This window comes from Xiphias gladius, chromosome 16 (genome assembly GCF_016859285.1).
Source record: "Xiphias gladius isolate SHS-SW01 ecotype Sanya breed wild chromosome 16, ASM1685928v1, whole genome shotgun sequence".
Taxonomy (NCBI): Eukaryota; Metazoa; Chordata; class Actinopteri; order Istiophoriformes; family Xiphiidae; genus Xiphias; species Xiphias gladius.
In genome coordinates, this window is record NC_053415.1 from 8252680 (window position 1) to 8271636 (window position 18957).

General features: G+C 40.5%; 1 protein-coding gene across 6 annotated transcripts in view; it reads right to left on the reverse strand.

Annotated features, from left to right (window-relative positions):
* The window catches only part of myo1b (myosin IB), a 57004-nt gene that overhangs the window by 25083 nt on the left and 12964 nt on the right, over nucleotides 1–18957 (reverse strand). For all 6 annotated transcript variants that reach the window (XM_040148327.1, XM_040148325.1, XM_040148326.1 and 3 more), the window contains exons 3-6: nucleotides 18506–18621; nucleotides 4979–5073; nucleotides 2061–2165; nucleotides 433–479 (exon numbers count right to left, since the gene is read on the reverse strand). In XM_040148327.1, the coding sequence (XP_040004261.1) occupies nucleotides 433–479; nucleotides 2061–2165; nucleotides 4979–5073; nucleotides 18506–18621 (363 nt within the window). The remainder of the gene's footprint in view (nucleotides 1–432; nucleotides 480–2060; nucleotides 2166–4978; nucleotides 5074–18505; nucleotides 18622–18957) is intronic.

Here is an 18957-nt window from a genome sequence, read left to right on the forward strand (position 1 = left end):
GTGTGCAAGGCCTGCTGTGACTGAGGCAGTGGGCTATACTGTGCAGAGTCAACATATGCCTTGAAATTACATGAGAAAGGTAAAAGAACACACGTGACAAAAGCTCCTAAACTAAGATACCAGTTACTACTGACTCCCCCCTCCATTTGTGCTTGACATCACAATGTTGCCATGAAACAAACACTAACATGCATCATTACCAAGGGCATGTGTCTACAGGAAACATCAGCCCTGACATCTTGTGAGCTTCAAACCAGTTTATATGTATAAACACCCTCAGACCTTTGCTTAAATCATCAAGTCATTACAAGGCTGCTTTGACTTAAATGCAACAGTAGCACTTTTGTCTGTCGATCAATTAAAAAAAAAAAAAAAAAAAAAAAAAAAAATCAAATAGCAAAAGCATTTATTAGTTCTGGAGAGGATACTTACAAATCTGGATGAGTTATCATTCCTCACTGTTTTGGCATTTCCAAAAGCTGAAAAAGGAGGAAAATCATTATAAAGACCTAAAGAAAGCATTTTAAATAATGCATCACTGATGCCAATTCACCTAATATAAAGTTAAGGCCCATATATTAAAGACAGACAAAAGCCTGTCTACAAATATCCCAAACCTTATTAATGATCCTTAACACTGTGCCCTTCTTCCAACTAGCTGTCAATCATACAGGGGCTGGATGTCAATGCCATTTGTACTGATGAAGCCCCATAATTCTGTTTGGATTAAGCAAAGCACCAAGGCTTTCCAGGCTTAGGAGGGGCTAAACCTTGCTGTCACGCCACATTCAAATCAAAGTGCTTCAATATGTCCTCATGCTTATAAATAAACAATGACAAACAATGTCCAAACACACTGTTGTTGGGTAGGACTTGTGCGTGACCACGGAAAATGTTTCACAAGCATGTATGCATATGTACAGTAGGCTGTTTTATGTGCATAAGAAAGCCTTGTAGCACAGTATCTTCCAATCCAAGGCACTCTTCATTTGCTTCTAACCACATTTCTACATTAAAATGCTGTTAATGTGTCATGCATCACAGGCCTATTAGCCTAACTGTTTAATTGCTGATAACAGCTGATTAATGTGTGTTAGTGTCTATGGATAATGTGAAATTGTCTGGTGAAACGGCAGCTGGAGAGCAAGGAAGACAGAGAGTAAGAGAGCCAGAATAAGATAAAGAACAAAAAGGGAAGGGGGAATCAGAGCAAGGAATGAAAAAGAAATAGAGGGGGGCAAAGTATGAAACCAATAAAGATCCTGAAATAAAGCAAAGCGGAGAATCACAGAGAGTGAGCATGACACAGACACATTGTGTGTCGCAGGATAACTGTGCTCTCCTGTCCCGCCTTTTTAGCAGGGCAATTAGATCGGCAGGGGTTAAACCCTTGCAGATGTGCAGGTTTTTTGCAGCGACTCAACCCGGGCACACAGCTTCATCACTCATGGGCATTTCCTGTCCACTGCCCCCAGTTAAAATACAGCTGCTCTTGTGCCAGCTACGAGATGTGGGAATGAGACAGTATGTGTGTGTGTGTGTGTGTGAAAGTATGTGTGTGCCTGTGTGTTTGTGTGTGGTGTACAGGGGGTTACCTAAGGAAATAGAGAGTGTTACACAGTATTCATAGGACTCCTACAGTTCTTTTGAGATCAGTCCCTTGTCTGTAACAGTACATTTTCCAAGTTAATGTGTTTGTCAGTGTCTATGTGCTACATCGAAAAGTCATGTTTTGCTGCGCCGTTGATTATGGTTTTGGATCGCGTTTTTCTGGTCCTTAAGTCTTCGCAAACCAAGCAAAAATATCGAAGATTAGCACAAAACTCTATTTAGGGCTTAAATGGCAAACATTTGGCTAACCGGTCATTCGGGCTACAAACATATATGTACATTGTTTGTGTTTTCCAAATTTGGCAGAAGAAAGCTGCTTTTTGAAGAGTGTTTGACTTTGAACAGTCCCGTCAACCTGTTAACACAGACCCAGTCTCCGAATGTGAACTTCAGATGATCCAGCCCCTGGAATTGGGGTGCAGCTTGAGTGTGCATGGCGCTTCACTCACCCTCCAGTACCGGATTGGACTGCAGCAGCTGTTCCTTGACCTTATTCACCTCCTGGCCCTTCCCACACACCGCTGCCACATATGACATCACCAGCTTACTGGCCTCTGAACACACACACACACACACACACACACACACACACACACACACACACACAAATATTTGGTCAAAGAATTTTCTAAGCACGACTGAGGAGCAAGTGTGACATGCCCGCCCATTTCACCATACCCCATAAAATCCCCCTTACATCATCCCCCCTGACACCCATCAGGACAGGGTGTGATCATTCATTAGAATGGGGTACAAAGCAGAGGAGGAGACGACCATAATTGCATCATGTTATCATCATTCAAACAAATGATTTTGCTGCAAAGCAAGGGGGACGCACTGGAGAAATTTTATTTGGATCTACAGAGATGATCCCTGTTTATCCACTTCTCATGTCAGAAGCTGATCTAAGATGTTCTGAGAGAGTGTGTTGTGTGTGAGGCATATTCCGAAAAAATAATTTTCTGCATGAGGAACGTGACACATGCATCTCGGACAGGTCCGGAACAAGTGGCATGCCTTGCAGGAGGACTGCTGGCATCAGAATAATTTATCCTGTCCATTGAAATGACAGTGACCCAGAACTGATGATATGTGTGGTGTGCCAAGGGAGGATAGAAAAGAGCTTGAGAGTAGTTGCTGGTACAGACTGCTGATGAGCCTGGCATACAAACTGCTCCAGGCATAATCATACATTTTGCTAAAGTAGAGGAAGGTGGGCGGAGATCAAGAGTCCCTCTTTTTTATCTCGCAGGGTAGAAAAATAAACTTTCTTGGTCATCTCCCGCAGAGAATAACACTATATTATGTCTCCTGAACACTATGCTGGCATCTGATAATGCTTGTCACAGCTCCTCCCTCCTACAGAAGATACAGCAAGACAGAGGCACAAGAAAACCCCCAGCCAGACATGAATGTCGATGACCCACATTGATGATGAAGGGACGCTTTTGATGGCCTTCTTCCACTACAAAGCTTTGGTGTAGCAATAGTAGAAAAATTAGACCCTTAAGAGCTTGAAACAGAAAGTCACATTTCTCAATATAAGCAGTGGATAAGGGATCAGAACTCTAACACATCTACGTTACTACTCACGAGAAGACAGTAGGGCTGGGTGAAAAATTCAAATAAAAGTAAGGGGAGAAAGCCACCCACTCATAACTCTGATGTAATGTTTTTAATCACAAATCAACATTTGGGCACCTCTTGGCCTTCAATAATCTGATAATTCAATATTATCTTTTATCATTTCTTCATATATAGTCATATGGCCACAAAATTTTGTTTCATGTTAAGATATCATGGATCAACTGAAATGTCTATATAACTGATAAGTAAGGCTTTACCAAAATTTAAACATAACTACGTGAATATCTGAGAACACATATTTCTTGGAAATTACATGATTTGGGTTTGATGCTTCTCCTCCTCTAAATAGGACACGCATAAGTTTTAACTTTTTGCCATATGATATTCAGGACTTCAGTAATTATTCAAACATGGAGACAATGCTGTGACAGTTACTGTTGATATTATTTTTCCCATACTGCCTACCCTCTGATTAAAGCCACATGGCAAGTTATGATTTGAACCAAAAGGAAACTGTGATTACAAATCATTCCCACACTTGAGTCAAACACATGCAACTCTCAAGTGGCAGATTACAATTTGCTGAGTTTCAAGTTTAGAGTGAATTCCCTACCAACATCAAGTCTAGGCCCCAGCGCAGTGCTATAAATGCTTTTGGAGAGGACTCCGGAAAAAAAAAGAAAGAAAACATTCATTTAAGAGCTATCAAAGCTGAAATGCCGCAAGTCAATTGCTATAATGGAAACAATTAATCAAAAACCTCAACAAGATTTAGAATTAAATATGAATGTATAGTACATCTGTCTCTACTGTACAGAAAGATATTTTGTGAGCAGATTGGAACTACTTTCCCACAGTTTGTGCTCTGCCGACTCAATACGCCCTTTACCTGTGTTACAGCACTACCAACAGAGACCTGTGATATGGGACTGCCAACAAAGACCAGGAAATTCCATTCCTCTTGGATTTCTGTAAGGTATGTGAAACTGCTCCAGAGCACGGCCACACTATTATAAAAACCAACAGAAATAAAAAGGACCATGGGTGTAAACACAGCTGCCTCTAACATGGACTAGAAATACTACATCGAGCCTAACACAAGTCCAACAAATTTTTAAGTTTCTCAGCTGGTAAGTGTGGATGTTGAATGTAGGCAGGGAGTGTCATCAAACCAGGACATCATCTGTCTGCTGCTGGTCTACTTTGATTTGTCTGGCTCTTATCATTTTACATGCACTCCATGTACAGATCATCACACAGTTACTGTCACGTTTCATATACCACCATGATATTCTCAAAACAAAAACTACCATCAAGCTGCCTTTTAAGGTAGATCTGATCTAAATCTGCACTATGGCTTTATACATAAGCCTTATCTTACAGTGGCCTTTAGAAATAAGTTTTGACTACAAAGAACTAGAGCCGAATAGACAAAATGGTATATTTTAACCCTCCAGTGATCTACTACCCCTACCGCCACCACCACTACCACTACTACAACAACATTAAGATACTGTTCTTGATCAATAAAAAGTGTTTTTTTACCCTTGGCTTTGGATAAATGAAGAACTTTTCATGTTCACTCTTGGAAAACATTTCTTAGTGTTATCAGCAGTCTTAAGGTATATGTTTGTACCAAATAGATCCCATGTACGAATGTGTCTAACTGTATGTGAAGCGGGGTTATTCTGGACTGAAGTGTAATGGTCTGACTTTGGAACTTGAATTTCCCCTGGAATGAAAAGATGTTAAATTAGAAAAACAGGATTTGGCCACTTACCGGTTTTCCCAGCCCCACTCTCCCCTGTGATGAGGATGCACTGGTCCTTGTCCTGGTCCCTCAGCGAACGGTAGGCCTCATCTGCCAAAGCATAGCTGTAAGAAAAAAAAGTCACAAAGGCATGAGCCCTCATATCACAATTTAATGCCCCTCAGCTTGCATAACACACCTATTTTCAAGCATTTTCCAGGATATTTTGGCAGGATATAGAGGTGTTGGGATAAAATAAGTTCAGAGAAATAGCTGTTACATGCCGTCTACCCTAATCAACAGCATGCGGCTTTATTGGAAATTAGGTTGCATCTGTGGTCCAGCCACAGGACTGGAGTGATTTAGCTTTATTTAGCAACATTGGCTGGTTTGTGTTTGGGATCTGGCTTTGATAGTAGACCATTTCCTGCTCTTTTCCTAAACTTAACTACTACACTAATGTTGCTGTTTAAATGCAAAAAAGCAGTTACACGCTAGGAGGCCAGTGGTTTCTCATGTAAACTAATTGTTTTAACTGTCTCATCGTCACTTTCAGGATTTTTTTTTTGTTACTATAAAAACATTTAATTGGAAATTAAGTCTACTTTAAATCATACCCTGGCAGGTGTTTGAATAATGCAATTAGTCAATGAGAATGTAAAAAAACCCCATGGTGGATTAGTGATAAAAGGTCAGTGCCTATTATAAAATGAAGTCCATTGTCACACATTCCAGGACAGTGATACAATGGGAAAGTGGGACTGATTATTGCAGTTTCACCCCCACTGAATTCAAATACAATATATTATTTGTTCTCTTTATGCAGACAATCCCTTATGATGGTTTGTGAGTAGGGTGTGGATGGTGTGAGGGCCATATCACAATGACAACTTTTTATCTTGTGCGGCACAGTCGCCTATAATTTCGATGCGATGCGCCCACAAAGAAGAAACACTAAAGGGTGAGGCTACAGCAATAGCTTTTTCCAAGTCCTATTTGGCAAGCAGTCATTTATGGTGCCGCAGGAACGTGTTCCAACTTTCTCCTCCAGCAGGACACGAGACTGCAAATTAGTTTGCTAGGTCTCCCATCCCCCGTACTTTGGCTTTCATTACTCTGGAATTTTTTCCAAGACCACGTTTGGTAATAGCTGTGATTGTGGGGGGAAATGTTGCATGTAGCGTCTCCCTTATTGCCTTATGATATACTCAGAATGTGTTTGCTTTTGAGAAGTTCGGTGAGTTAGTTTGAGACAAGGTACAGTGGATATGGAATTTTGTATCATCTAAGACTGCCACGATGAGCTCTTTGAGAGTCTGTCTGTACTGGTGTGCCATTACAGTAGGGATGGTAAACTGGGCTAAAAGGCAATGTAACTGGTCAGAAAATGTAGTTTCAAGCTCATATCAAAAAGGATGTATCCACCATGCTGAAGTGCCCCTGAGCAAGAGGGTGATTCTCTAGCACCTTTACAGGTGTGTTCAGTTGTGAATCAACTCAGCACTGTTAGCTTTGAAACCATCAAGGGCTTAATATCTCTCTTAAATATCAAGTTAAGACCAATGTCCTTAAGTCTCATGTTTCACAGAGTACAGGGTAAATATACCTTGAGGTAACTTTGGAGGAATGCATCAAAATAGTCTCTCTTGGTCTAAGTCCCACAGGTCTGAGTGATATCATTAATCAGGTATTTATATGCACAAAGTGTATTAGACATGAATGCGAGAAGAAATGTCTGACATTCACAGATGCTAAAGGGGATTTTCATGCAGCTCTGCCAATGGGGTCTGTAGCATGGTCTGAACTGGGATATTGATCTCCAAACATGTTTGGTGAGGTTTCATTTACTTGGAAAGGCAGAGCTGTTGTCAGATTCAAGCACAATGCATATCAAAATGTAGTGTTTCAGGAACCACTAGGCTATAAAACCAGTCAGAAATCGCTTTGAACCCTGTCTAAGAGATGTTCAGACTGCATTTCAGTATGTGGAAGGGTTATGTGGCATCATTCCGTAAATCGTTTTTAGCATCTACTCTGACTTCCATAAATACACCGAGACATGGAAAAAGAAAGTAAAACTAAAATGTCCCATGTTTAATTTCGGGTACGGCAACAAATGTATTAGTGGAGTCCGTGCGGCGAGGACCAGAAGTGGGAGCATATAATCACATGCTTAACTAACACTGACCTCCAATTTGAAAAGTAGCTGATTGCTTTTAAGAAGCCATGACAGAGAGAGGGCAGAGATGGACAGCCAGATGAATGCATTCCAGGCCACAGTACAAAGTAAAAGCTCAGGCGGGCTAATGGAGCTTAGGGTTCTGCACCATCACACGTTATTTCTGACCAAAGCCCATGCAGCCCCACCATCAGTACTCTCCCTCGTCAGACCCCAGTGTGAACCCTCCACCAAAAAACCCTGAAGTGAAGGGGTACAGTAATGCAGCATGCCACTCTATAAAAGTGCCTTTGAGTCAAGCTGCTGTAGAGATTTATAGACATTCTATATTGCAGAATATATATACAGTATATGTATGAAGCAAAACAAATACCTCACACTGTAGAGAGCAGTAATGCAAATCTGTACTGCATGTAAATTACATGATGTTTAACACTATTCCACTGATCAACCATAGCCACTGCCCCAGCAAAATGCTACGACTACTAACTGCTGTTAACATCGATGTCAACAATGCAGGTTTCGAAAGTTAAAAATAAATAAATAAAATAAATAAATCTCTGTGAAAATGTTTATGAGGAAAGAAATGCATTCAACGTGTTTATTGGGCCTCAAGGAAAGACAAAACAAGTACTGCTGAGAAAAACTGAATGTAAAAATAGTGTTTATTGAACTTTACAAGAAACCCCTAATGTTACATTTTTGATGCCCTCAGTCGCACCGAATTTATTTTTTCTCTGTCCAAACAAGTACGGGCTTCTCACTCATTCTCCACCCCTAAAATCTCTGATCACAGCCCAACCCTCATCCTCTCCTCTACACCACTTTTGTAGGACATTACATCACTGCTGTAAATGGCAGCACAGCACAGCAGATGTCTGCTTTGCGAAAACACGCCTGTTGCCTGACCTGATCCCAACAATGACCAAACCGTCACACAGTTATCTCGCCCCCAGAGGAGCCTGGTGTTGGGATTGTACCAGGAGAAGCCAAGGGGTGGAAAATAGGAATGGGAGGTCCTTTGCAGGGAACTTTCCCCAATGAGACACACAGGCAGAGCCAGTGATATGAATATGAATAGCCATCCCAGAATTATAATATGAATGGAGGTCAGCAGAAGCAAGAGGCTACACCTTAAACTGCAAGTGCAGATGATATACATATGTTTATATCTTAAAATTAAAAAGAAAAGAAACAAGTCACAACTGAATTCACACAAGAGACTAATCTGTATTTTCACTCCAACTATGGAAACACAGAAGCAAAAAAAACAAGGCAGAATAAAAAATAATGCACCCCCCCGTGGTTATAGCAGTATGCTATCATTAGGACCGTGAAAGCAGTGTGAACAGCAACTGAATACACCATTTCACAAATGTGGAGGTCAAACTGATGAAGAGGAACCAAGGTCACCATCAAAGGCAGAGGAAGAAGCGAGTGAGGCACCAAAATCCCAAAGGCCCCTCCCTGATCAGTGTGCGGCGCTGGGTGTGTGGGGGTTAGGCTGGGATACAGCCTTGGACCATAAGTGCTGCTTGGCACCTCCCCTTCACATCTGCCTGCAGGCTGTAATTTGGACTTGCACGTGGCAGCGGTGAACACAAAGCCACACTGGCATGAGGTAAGCAGTAGAAAATAGTCTAGTCAGTTCTTTTCACTACCAACCTCTGGTAACTGGGGCACAGGAGGGGATGATGGGCCTGCAGTGTGTGACCTGAATCTTAAAATGGTGGAGTGCTTTGAGGGCAGATTCAGCACACTTTAAAGTCGTGATTAGTAGAAGATAATGAAGCTGTAATTTATGGGCTGGAGCGTAGCCCATCCAGCTACTGGCAGATGACAGGCCTTTTCCAAACAAAATTCATAACCCCTGTTCACTACTATAATGCTAAATTTAGCTATGTATCTGCCCCCCTAATGTATGCATTGGAGGGAGGGCAGTACAGTAGCCTGTGATCTCAGTGTGATCTGGCTCCTCCAAAGGCCTCAGGAAATCCGCCTGGCTGTGATGGAGCAGCCAAGGAAGGAATGACCAGGTGCAAGAGTGGGTGGCTGTTGCAACACACACACACACACACACACACACACACACACACACACACACACACACACACACACACACACACACACACACACACACACACACACACACACACACACACACACACACACACACACACACACACACACACACACACACACACACACACACAGTCTGATGTGGATGGGCAGGGAGCAGATACACACATGCACACAAGCACACAAAAGACTTTAGCTGTGACAGATGTGGCCCATCTGTGGATCGTTTATGACATTGTGTTGCTGTAAAACAGGTGGTAAGGAGAAAATCGGCAGACAGGGCAACAATTTAACAAGTAAGACATAAAATCATGGTATCCGTCTTATATTCAACGGAACATTCTCAATGTGCAACTTAAAAGGTGCAACAAAAGACTACTTCTAAACCTCTAAATTAAAAGCTCGGAGTGAAGAATTGCTGCCACAGATCTCTAATTTATTCGGAGTTTTCTGAGACCTCTGTTAGATTACTCATTGATACTCCCCAACTCATACATCAAACTTTCAGGGGGTCTAGGGCTTTAATTTACTTTACTGCACAGCAATTTAGTTTTCCACAGCAGGGAAAAACAGGTCCAAGTCTTTTGTCTGATCCTTGAAAAAGCAGGAAATAAGCATGCTGAGTAAGGTAGCAAAACATCCTCAAGGCCCCTTTCAACAGGTTTGTGTGAATCCATACACAGCACATAAAAAAAAACAAAAAAACAACAGAATGTTCGAATGAATCAATTATAAATATAGGCGCTAAAGGAGTTGACCAAATTGTCTGAGCCAACAGATTTCATAAAATGATAAATGACAGAGGCCATGGACTAAACCGTACTTCCTTGTGCCTTTTGCTACAGGACATAGAAAAAACACACTTAAGGAAAAAAAATATGTAGCCACATGTGCACAGCCACAGACAGGATGGTGGAAACAGAAGAGCAAAATTTCTTTTTATATCTCCAAAAGCACCAGCTCTGTCAGGTTTGAGGACTTCCTCTCTTCATTCTGCTCTCCATGTCTAAGCCTTCCACTGCAGGTGGGTTTCTGGTCACTTCAAGCTCACAGGGGCCCAGCAATGTAAAACACCTCTTAACACTGGAATACAACTGACCTTGAGTGAAACAAACTGCACTAGACTTGTATGACAATTTTTTCTTGGATGAGTGCTCAATATTGGTACTAAAGAGTTTAGAATGAAGACCTTACTCTTTGATTCTAAAGACTGACACCAAAAGATGTTTTGATGTCTGTCACATTGCTGACTACAATAGTAGATTTTGGATAGTTGCTATTCTGTTTAACTCTACTGTATCTACACCATAACAATCTCCACATCACATTGAGAGTTAAAGACATTAAGAAATTAAAGTGGATGGTATGTTATCTACTTTATACATTGTATTTGTTTTTTTAATAAAAAAATAATTGTATAATCTTTGAGCCTTATATGGGCATTGCCACATCCCCTGCACATACACTCACACACAAAGGCTGCAGAGAAATAAACTTATGTCTAATTTAGTACAAGCTCACTTGGCATGTCTTCAAAGGAGGAAAGGCCTCAGGGTGACAATGCCACCCACTGAGCCCATTCAGACAACAGAGTCACTGTAGGTCTGACCGTGTAATGTCAGTCCCACATCAGCACCACACTGGTGGGTGACACCTTCTCCTACCAGCAAAAATGAGGAGGCCACAGACAGAGTTTTATAAACTGTCAAAATGTTCTTTTTCGAGAGCCAAAACAAACAGTTCAATGAAATATTACAGCTCAAAAGGTAAGAGAGAAATGGCACTGGTTCATAAACAGTGGGTTGATATAACACGTGTCAAAAAGCTTGTAAAACCTCAACGTATTTCAATTGAAATGACATGACTTTCATTTGGGCACCAGAACCAGCTAATATTTAACTGCATCTTTATTGGGTAACAAGTCTGAACTGATATTAAAAAAAAAAAAAGAACTGGAGCAGCGCACCATCAGTTTCTACATTGGATCACTTCAACTACAGTACTGCTGTGCAAAAAAAATAGCAGCAGCAAAGAGCTAATGGAATTGCATGTGCCTCTTGATGACTGCCACTAAAAAAATAAAATAAAAATATGTATTCTCATGGAAAAAAAGATATACGGTCCCATGGTGGAACAATATTTCACACAGCTGATATGAGTCTTATCTATTAACCTCCATTTTGATATGCTTCTTACAGGTTGTTAGGAAAGCTGTGGACACAGATAAAAAGCTCAATACCCATTGCTCTGATGATGAATGGAAAGTTTACAATGGTTTATAGACTGTCACAGACAAAAGAAAAATCTATAAAATAAAATCTCAGGCACACAGAAGCAAGAAATGACAGTGAATGCAATGTTTAATCAGTCAGGTAGATGTATTATCTCTGACACAGAGGAATTCATAACTGTTCTCTATTAATGATTGCCACTGGGTTTAGTAATTTCATATACTGCTACGAAACAGTTCAAACAGTATGAGAAATTCAATATACACAAATGACACAACCACTAAAGTAAAATCAAACAGTCCATGAATAAAAAGGGTGATTTGTATTTACTACTAACCATTTTCTTAAGTAGTATCAGGACCCTCTGACACTATAATTCTGTATTATAATATATACAGTATTATCACATGTTCTGTGTCTGGCATTTTCCCTTTTGTTTACAGTTTCACAGTGTAGGGACAGGCAACATGGGGAGAGGGTAAGTTCTCCTTAGTATCAAGGGGAAGCTGTTACCAGCACACCGGAAGAAACATAATTAGGTTGGTCAAGGACTTTAAATGTCCATGTAAGTAAATTTTCAAAATTTAACACCCAGAACTGCTTGGGATCTACAAGCTCTAGGGGAAAAAGAGAGACCAGGACTGTCTGTGTAACTGTGTATATAAGGTGCTCAGTTTTTCTGATAGAGCAAATAGGTATGGAAGTGCTGCCTGTATGTACAAATGTACCAATTATCCAATTGAATACATTTGTGGGTGAGACGCACGCACGCTGCACACACACACACATGCTGGAGAGGACGCATTCAACCCACCTGAGTCAAAATGCCATTTCAGCAAGTGCCCACTTAAATCTACCTACATAGAGGTTCAGAGATGCAACTTGTCTAGGCCTACTTGAAAGCAACCTGTTTTATATAATATACCAAAACAATGTACACATGGCATAAACGTGTTACCAAAGAATTGCAGATGTGATGGATGAAGAAATAAAGAATGAGTACCTTTTTACAGAGATGTCTGTCCATGATCCTGTCCCTGGTTCAGATTTTTTTTCCTTCAACAGTAGCAAACAATGAAACCAAGCAAGAATTTCTTATAAATCATCCATGTGTCTTATTAAAAGGGCCTACTGTGCAAACTCTGACACTTGAGTCTAAAAAAACAACACTGTGTTCAGCTGGCTATTTACAACTGGGGGAACTCATTTATCCGCAACAATTGCAGGTTAAGTGTTTTGGCTGTTTAAACAGCATTTCAAAGAAGCATTTTGAAAGTAAGACCAATACAAGGTAAGGAGCAAATGTATTTGGGTGCACTGCCCAAATCAATTAATTATAATTATTATGTTATATTACATACACACACAAATACATACACACAACCTATTTACTGTAGAGTATTACTGTAGTTGTAAAACAGCAAAGGAAAAATCTGAAACTGAGTGAAGGACTGAAGGACTGCTGAGAGCTACAATCCCACTTAAGTTGAGTATCATCAGAAGGCATGCTATGACTAGGCATTGTAAGGACACATTACGCCTTAAGAGAAGAAAAAAAAAAAAAAAAAGCATAACCACTTATACTAGCAGAGGTAATATATTTCAGATTTCACAGTCAAGCTGTCATAACCATGTGCATGACAGCTGGAAGCCCTGACGCCCAGACAGGCCTCCTCGCTCCATTAGCCAGTCGTCATGTCCCCCGTAACCAATGCTCTGGTGGCACTAGGTATTGAGGGCTGAGAGCTTTGGGGGTCTCAATACCTCATTAAACATTGGGGAATATGATCTTACCCTGGAGACACTGGGCTAGCTGCCTATCCACCCCCACCTACCCACCCACCCACCCCCACAAGCACACCTCTCAATCTGTGTCTGGCTTGGACAGCTAGGGACAAGCTAAAGACAACTCCAGGCCATCTGCAGTGCGTCTGTGCAAGGAGAAAGGCCTCCGATTAGTTCATCTCTAATGCTTAGAATGTGTGTGGAAGGAAGGAAAACACCTGCCAGTTAATTATGAGGCACCTCATCTGTGCAGAGAGCATTTGCTAAATTGGGCAGCAGAGGAAATGACGGATAGATGAGTGGAGACGGATGTGGCTGTGCACGTCACTGGCAATAGGAATAAACTCTCCAGTTGAGTTTACATTCATGTGTTTTTATGAATTGTAATAGGACAAAAAGGAAAAAGCAAAAACAAACCACATTTCTTAAAAATGTTCAATATTGCAAAATTGTTAGTAGTAATAGCTCTGGATATTGGTAAATATTTTCGGTATAATACATCTGTCTCAATCTCCAGAAATTTGATTTTACTGCTGTCCACATTTGTAACTACGCTTACTGTCATGGTGGTGTGATGTGTAGGTGGTACATAGAACATTGTTAAGTGAATTCTAATGGATGCAGGTTTTGTTGTTTTTTTTTCCCGTATAAGATGATGAAAATTTACATTAATCAAATTTGGTATGTTGAGATATTTTCAAGTCTTTGTGAAAATTCACTCGTCAGCTACATAGAAACTTTTTCTAAAGTGATCGATATGTTGCACTGTACTGGTCTCTGGCCTGGGCATGAGCCACTGTTTATCTGCAATAACACTAATTAAAATGGAACTTAACACGCAATTAGTCTACTAACAGCTTCACAGATAGGGGACCAGCTGCAGTTCTCCCTCCAGCTGATGTGCGCACACACGCACACACACGCACAAACTTCTATTTGTCTGGGGAGTACAAGAGCAGGTGTGAAATACAAGAACACGTGCACACATTCACTGTTACTCATACAAATAGATACAAAAGCACTGCCACACATACACCAGGTATTCAGACCATCCTTGGAGATGTAGAAAGACAGACAGAAAGACAGAGCCAATGATGCAACACGTTTTACAAAACAAAAGACTTTTCCTATCTTTTAATACATTTAAATAACTAGAAAGCACTTACATCTTTCATCATACCTAAACAGACGATCCAGGATGAAAAATTCCCACATCATCAAGTTAGACAATAAATGATCTTTCATACACTTTCATGGACAGTGTGCTGTGTGTTTTGTGGACAGAGAGGGCCAGTGACTGGTTCAGGGACAGCATGCGTTTGAGACATCAGCTGACATTTTGTCACTATGTGCATGACTTTCTACAGTGGGACTGACTATGTAAGCACATTGTTCTGCCGGGAATTCACTGAAAACAGATTTGTGGCATTCTGACACGGTGCCATACGAGACAAGATTGTATACAAATCTCAAGCCTTCAAGTCCAAATGGGTGCTGCTGATCGAAACAGTAGTTTTATTTCCACCGTGTGTGTGAGTGTACAGGAGGTGTGAAAGGGAGTTTAAGGGTTGAACAGTTATCTGTTGCTTGTTATTTGTTCTCTGACCTATGTCTTCAGTGGCAGTAAGGAAAGAAGTTCTGTCAAGCCAGAAGATTCATGGTAATTTTGTCCATCAAGCTTTCTGTCCAATTTACTTCCAACAGCATACAACACCGTCAATGCATATGCTTTTAAAAGTTTCATAAACATATTTTCAGCTAATCATACAATTTAAGCATAGTTCAAGAAGGTGACTATCGTTTAAATGTTGTCAAACCTTTTAAGTATCAATTTATGTTAAAATGTGTGAAATGATCATGATCTTGATTATTAGCCTCACTTTGCAGCCCTACATCAGAAACATCTTATGTTTTGATGACTGTTGATGCCTTCAGGTACCCAGCAATTTGACATAACAGAGGGTGCACAGTTTTCCACGCAGCAATAGGTCAGTGGGGCTTCATACACATTCCAACATCTTTAGAAGCAAAGGCAAATCCAAAGAACTCTGGCCTTGTCTGCTGCAACCTGTTCTGAGCTGCTGATTTTATACTGTTCAAGTGTCTAATGAGGATCAAAGACAGGAAGAGGACAGTTCCTCAGACCCCCTGTTGTTACCTTAATTAAAGCCCAGCACTGATCCCCTTTAGCACTGGCCAGTCACTGTGGCAATAATGCCCCAGAGACAGATGAGGCTCAGTCATGCAAAAAACAGGGTCTTGAAACACAGGAACATTTTCTAGTTTGGGAACATTATGGGGAATTGGGAGTCATCTCATCAAGATTCTGTGTCAACTCTGCTTTTTTTTTTCCCTTTTTTTTTTTTTTTTTAATATAAATGGAACTACACACCACTGGTGTATTGTCTAATAAATGTACATACTGTTCTCCTTTTGCATGTACTGTCGTCTTAAAACATCTCCAATGTTGACAAATATGTGCCAGTACTACAAATATGTGGAACTACTACACCAACACTGTGGTTATAAGTCAGTCTATACTGGGCAAAACCATGCTAAAAATGTGTACCAATGTTTTTTTTATATACACTTTGGATGAAAAGTACACAACACATGGAAAATACAGTGTGTTGTTCAAGTGACACTCTGACATCTTGGGAAATATGCTTGTTTGTTTCATACTAGGAGTTAGATAAGATCAGTAGCAATTTCCTCCCCATGTGTTCAGTACAGAGATAGCTTCAGGACATCTTCATTAGCTTTGTGTTAGCTTAAAACAAAGAGTGGAAGCAGATGGAAACAATTAGCGCAGCTTTGTAGTGGGAATTCCAAATATGGGTTGCTATTAAATTAATTATACTAAATTAGTAAATAACAACTACTGGTATAACGCAAGGATGACCAAAATTGAAATGGAGTTGAGTGTAACTGGGCTGAAGCATTTGACCAGACTTAGGGTTTAACAATACTTTAGGACGATCAATGCAAAGCCACAAAGCTTGTTCCAGATGGTCAGACCGGAGGATTAAGATGAATTTATGTAGCATGTTGAAACAATCTGCCTTTGACTGGCATTTTAGGTCCTCTACAAGAGACTGTCCTATTAAACAGGGCTTAATCTCCTTTACTTAAAGACTAATGATAAGGTGATTTTTAACATGTTTAGACGATGGACATTTCAGTCAGTAGATGTAATTTCTTTTTCATTCATCTCTATGGATGACGAAATTGAGATGGTTTTGAGTAGAGTTTGAACAGTGAGAGATGTTGCAGACTACTTTCTCCTTTTACCTGTTTGACAACACTTCTAGTTTGGACTGAAATGATCAGGTTGTGTATTCTATTGCAGGTGATTCAGCTTTAGATAGTGATAAATGGAAGACACAATTTATGTGGAAGCTGTGAAAATCAAATGCCAACTCTATCTACCCCTACACAAATACATCTACAACTGCCTCTGAACCCAGGTCAAATATTCATGACTTAGCCTTTCTGGTTTACCCTGACTCCTTCAACCTGGCTCTGTAGATTCACAGATTGCGTAGACATTGTCCCGGTTTTTAAAGTTTGAGCCAGATCAGTTGGAACAGTTCAGACAGATATCAGAGATGTAACTGAGTCTCATACGAATAACAAAAATCTATTTTCCTAAAATAGCATACACTTTAATCCAAGCACGGACTTTAACTGTCTTAGACATATGGCAGCAAGAATTGTGTGTGTCATTTCTTTGTGAAGGGCTTAAAGTTAGCAACTTCAAGGACTGTAGCAGTGTTTTTGCATATTCTAGCTCATACAAATCTTTCATGCTTTAAATGACTGCATGTTTAAAGGCAGGCACTGGTTTCAGTTCATGTCAGTATGGTATGAAAATGATCTTGCAAAGAGTTTGATAAATGGTTGGCCAACTGCCTAAATTATCTTGTGGTAATGCAGTCAAGAGCAGAGACCATTTTTAACTGGCAAACAACTACATTTTTAAATGCCCCAGTATTAACCATCCATACATCATCCTTCTAGCAATGTACGCGCTTGTTTATTGTTTAATGCTTAATGGTGAGGCCTTTAGAGTTAGTGGGCCCAAACTGATAATCCATACAAATGTTTGCAATACAGTCTCTTTTCGACACTAAAAATAGTGGAGCACAGCTGTGAATAATCCAGTGGGAGCATGTTGGAAATTTTGGCATCTTCTAGGAAGTGACAAAAATATTTTGAAGAAACAAATAACAGTCAACTTTCTTCTTTATTCACTTCCATAACAACATCACTGTTTAAGGTGAGCTGGTCTTTCCTGTGAACTGTGTTTACCAGAGCATAACCAGCACATGTTAGTGTTCAATCCTCAGTTTGAGCTTCAAGCCAACAAAAACACATAGCAAAAAGATTTTTTTTGGAATGCAGAATCTGTTGAGGCCAATTAAAGTCACTCAACAGGTAAATTAGGAAAACTTCCTAAAAAACCTTTGAGAGCAAAGCACCGAGTAACTGACCATGAGAAAAACTCCTTGTATGCACCAGTAGTCGCTACCAGATTATGGAAGAAAGATGGAAGAGACAGTCACCGAAAAACAAAAAGGGAGGAAAAAGGGAGCAAAACAGCCTGAAACTGTTTCATGTCAGTTCTGTATAGCTGGCTGTAAAGTAAAGCCAAAGAGCTTGCTTTTGTCTGCAGGGAGTATGTCTGTTCTGGGACAAGGGCACTCTCGCTCTTTCAGTCTGTGTCTCTGAGGGGTTTTGCTGCAGCCTAGAGACACAGCAGGCTAATTGACGAGTGCTGGGCTTTGTTTTATCTTGGCAGCCTCACAGCAATTCTGACTTAATGTTGCCAATGGACAGATGGCATGCCACGGTACTGAATGGCCGGCAGAAGCTGCAGACCGACTCTCCTCACAAGAGCTAGTGTCCCTCTGATCTCAGTCATGCCCCCCCAACAAGCCGCATTAGTCACTGAGTTCACATTGATAATCCTTACAGAGGTTGGAAATACACTGTATCTTCAACATACAGATGACAGCTCCTGCTCAACACATTCAAACTAACCAAACCATCAAAAACATTCTTGTGAAGTACCATCCTCATCAGTTCTTTGTTGCAGCAATTTAATAAATAAATAAATAAATAAATAAATATTTCACATAAAAGAATCAAATTTCAAACTTCACTGTCAAAATCTAAGTGCTTGAAATCTGAGCCTTGAAATCAAAATCTAAGCCGTACGCAGGACATAAAATTGCCATAAATACTAGGTGGTTTTGCAGAGGACCTGGGAGCTGGACTCACATGTGTGGACTAAGTTCATAGAAGTTTCTGTTGCGATACTCCTCCACTTTGTCAGGCGTGTAGATGGGCAGGGACCTGTAGGGGTTCATGGAGATCACCACACTGCCAATGTATGTCTGGAGGGAGAAGAAAAGGAGAAAGAGTGATTGTGAATCTACATGGTATTTTCTCAGTTTTACACAGACTGACGGGAGCACCATTTTGAACAACTTTTGCTCCCCTCTCCATTTAAGTGTTAATTGTTAAGTCGCGGTGGGAGGAATTCTGCCTCCGTCAGCTTTTCTCAGCTGGGCATTCCTAATGCATTGTTGAGACATGCAATGCCTGAAGTGAAACTGAAGACATGTAAAATGAAAGGTTTATGGAATCCGTGGGCTGTGCAGTAAACACAGACTGCAAAGAAGTCATGATGCTCAAGGAGATATTTAGTGAGTGCGTTGGTGCAAGTTTTC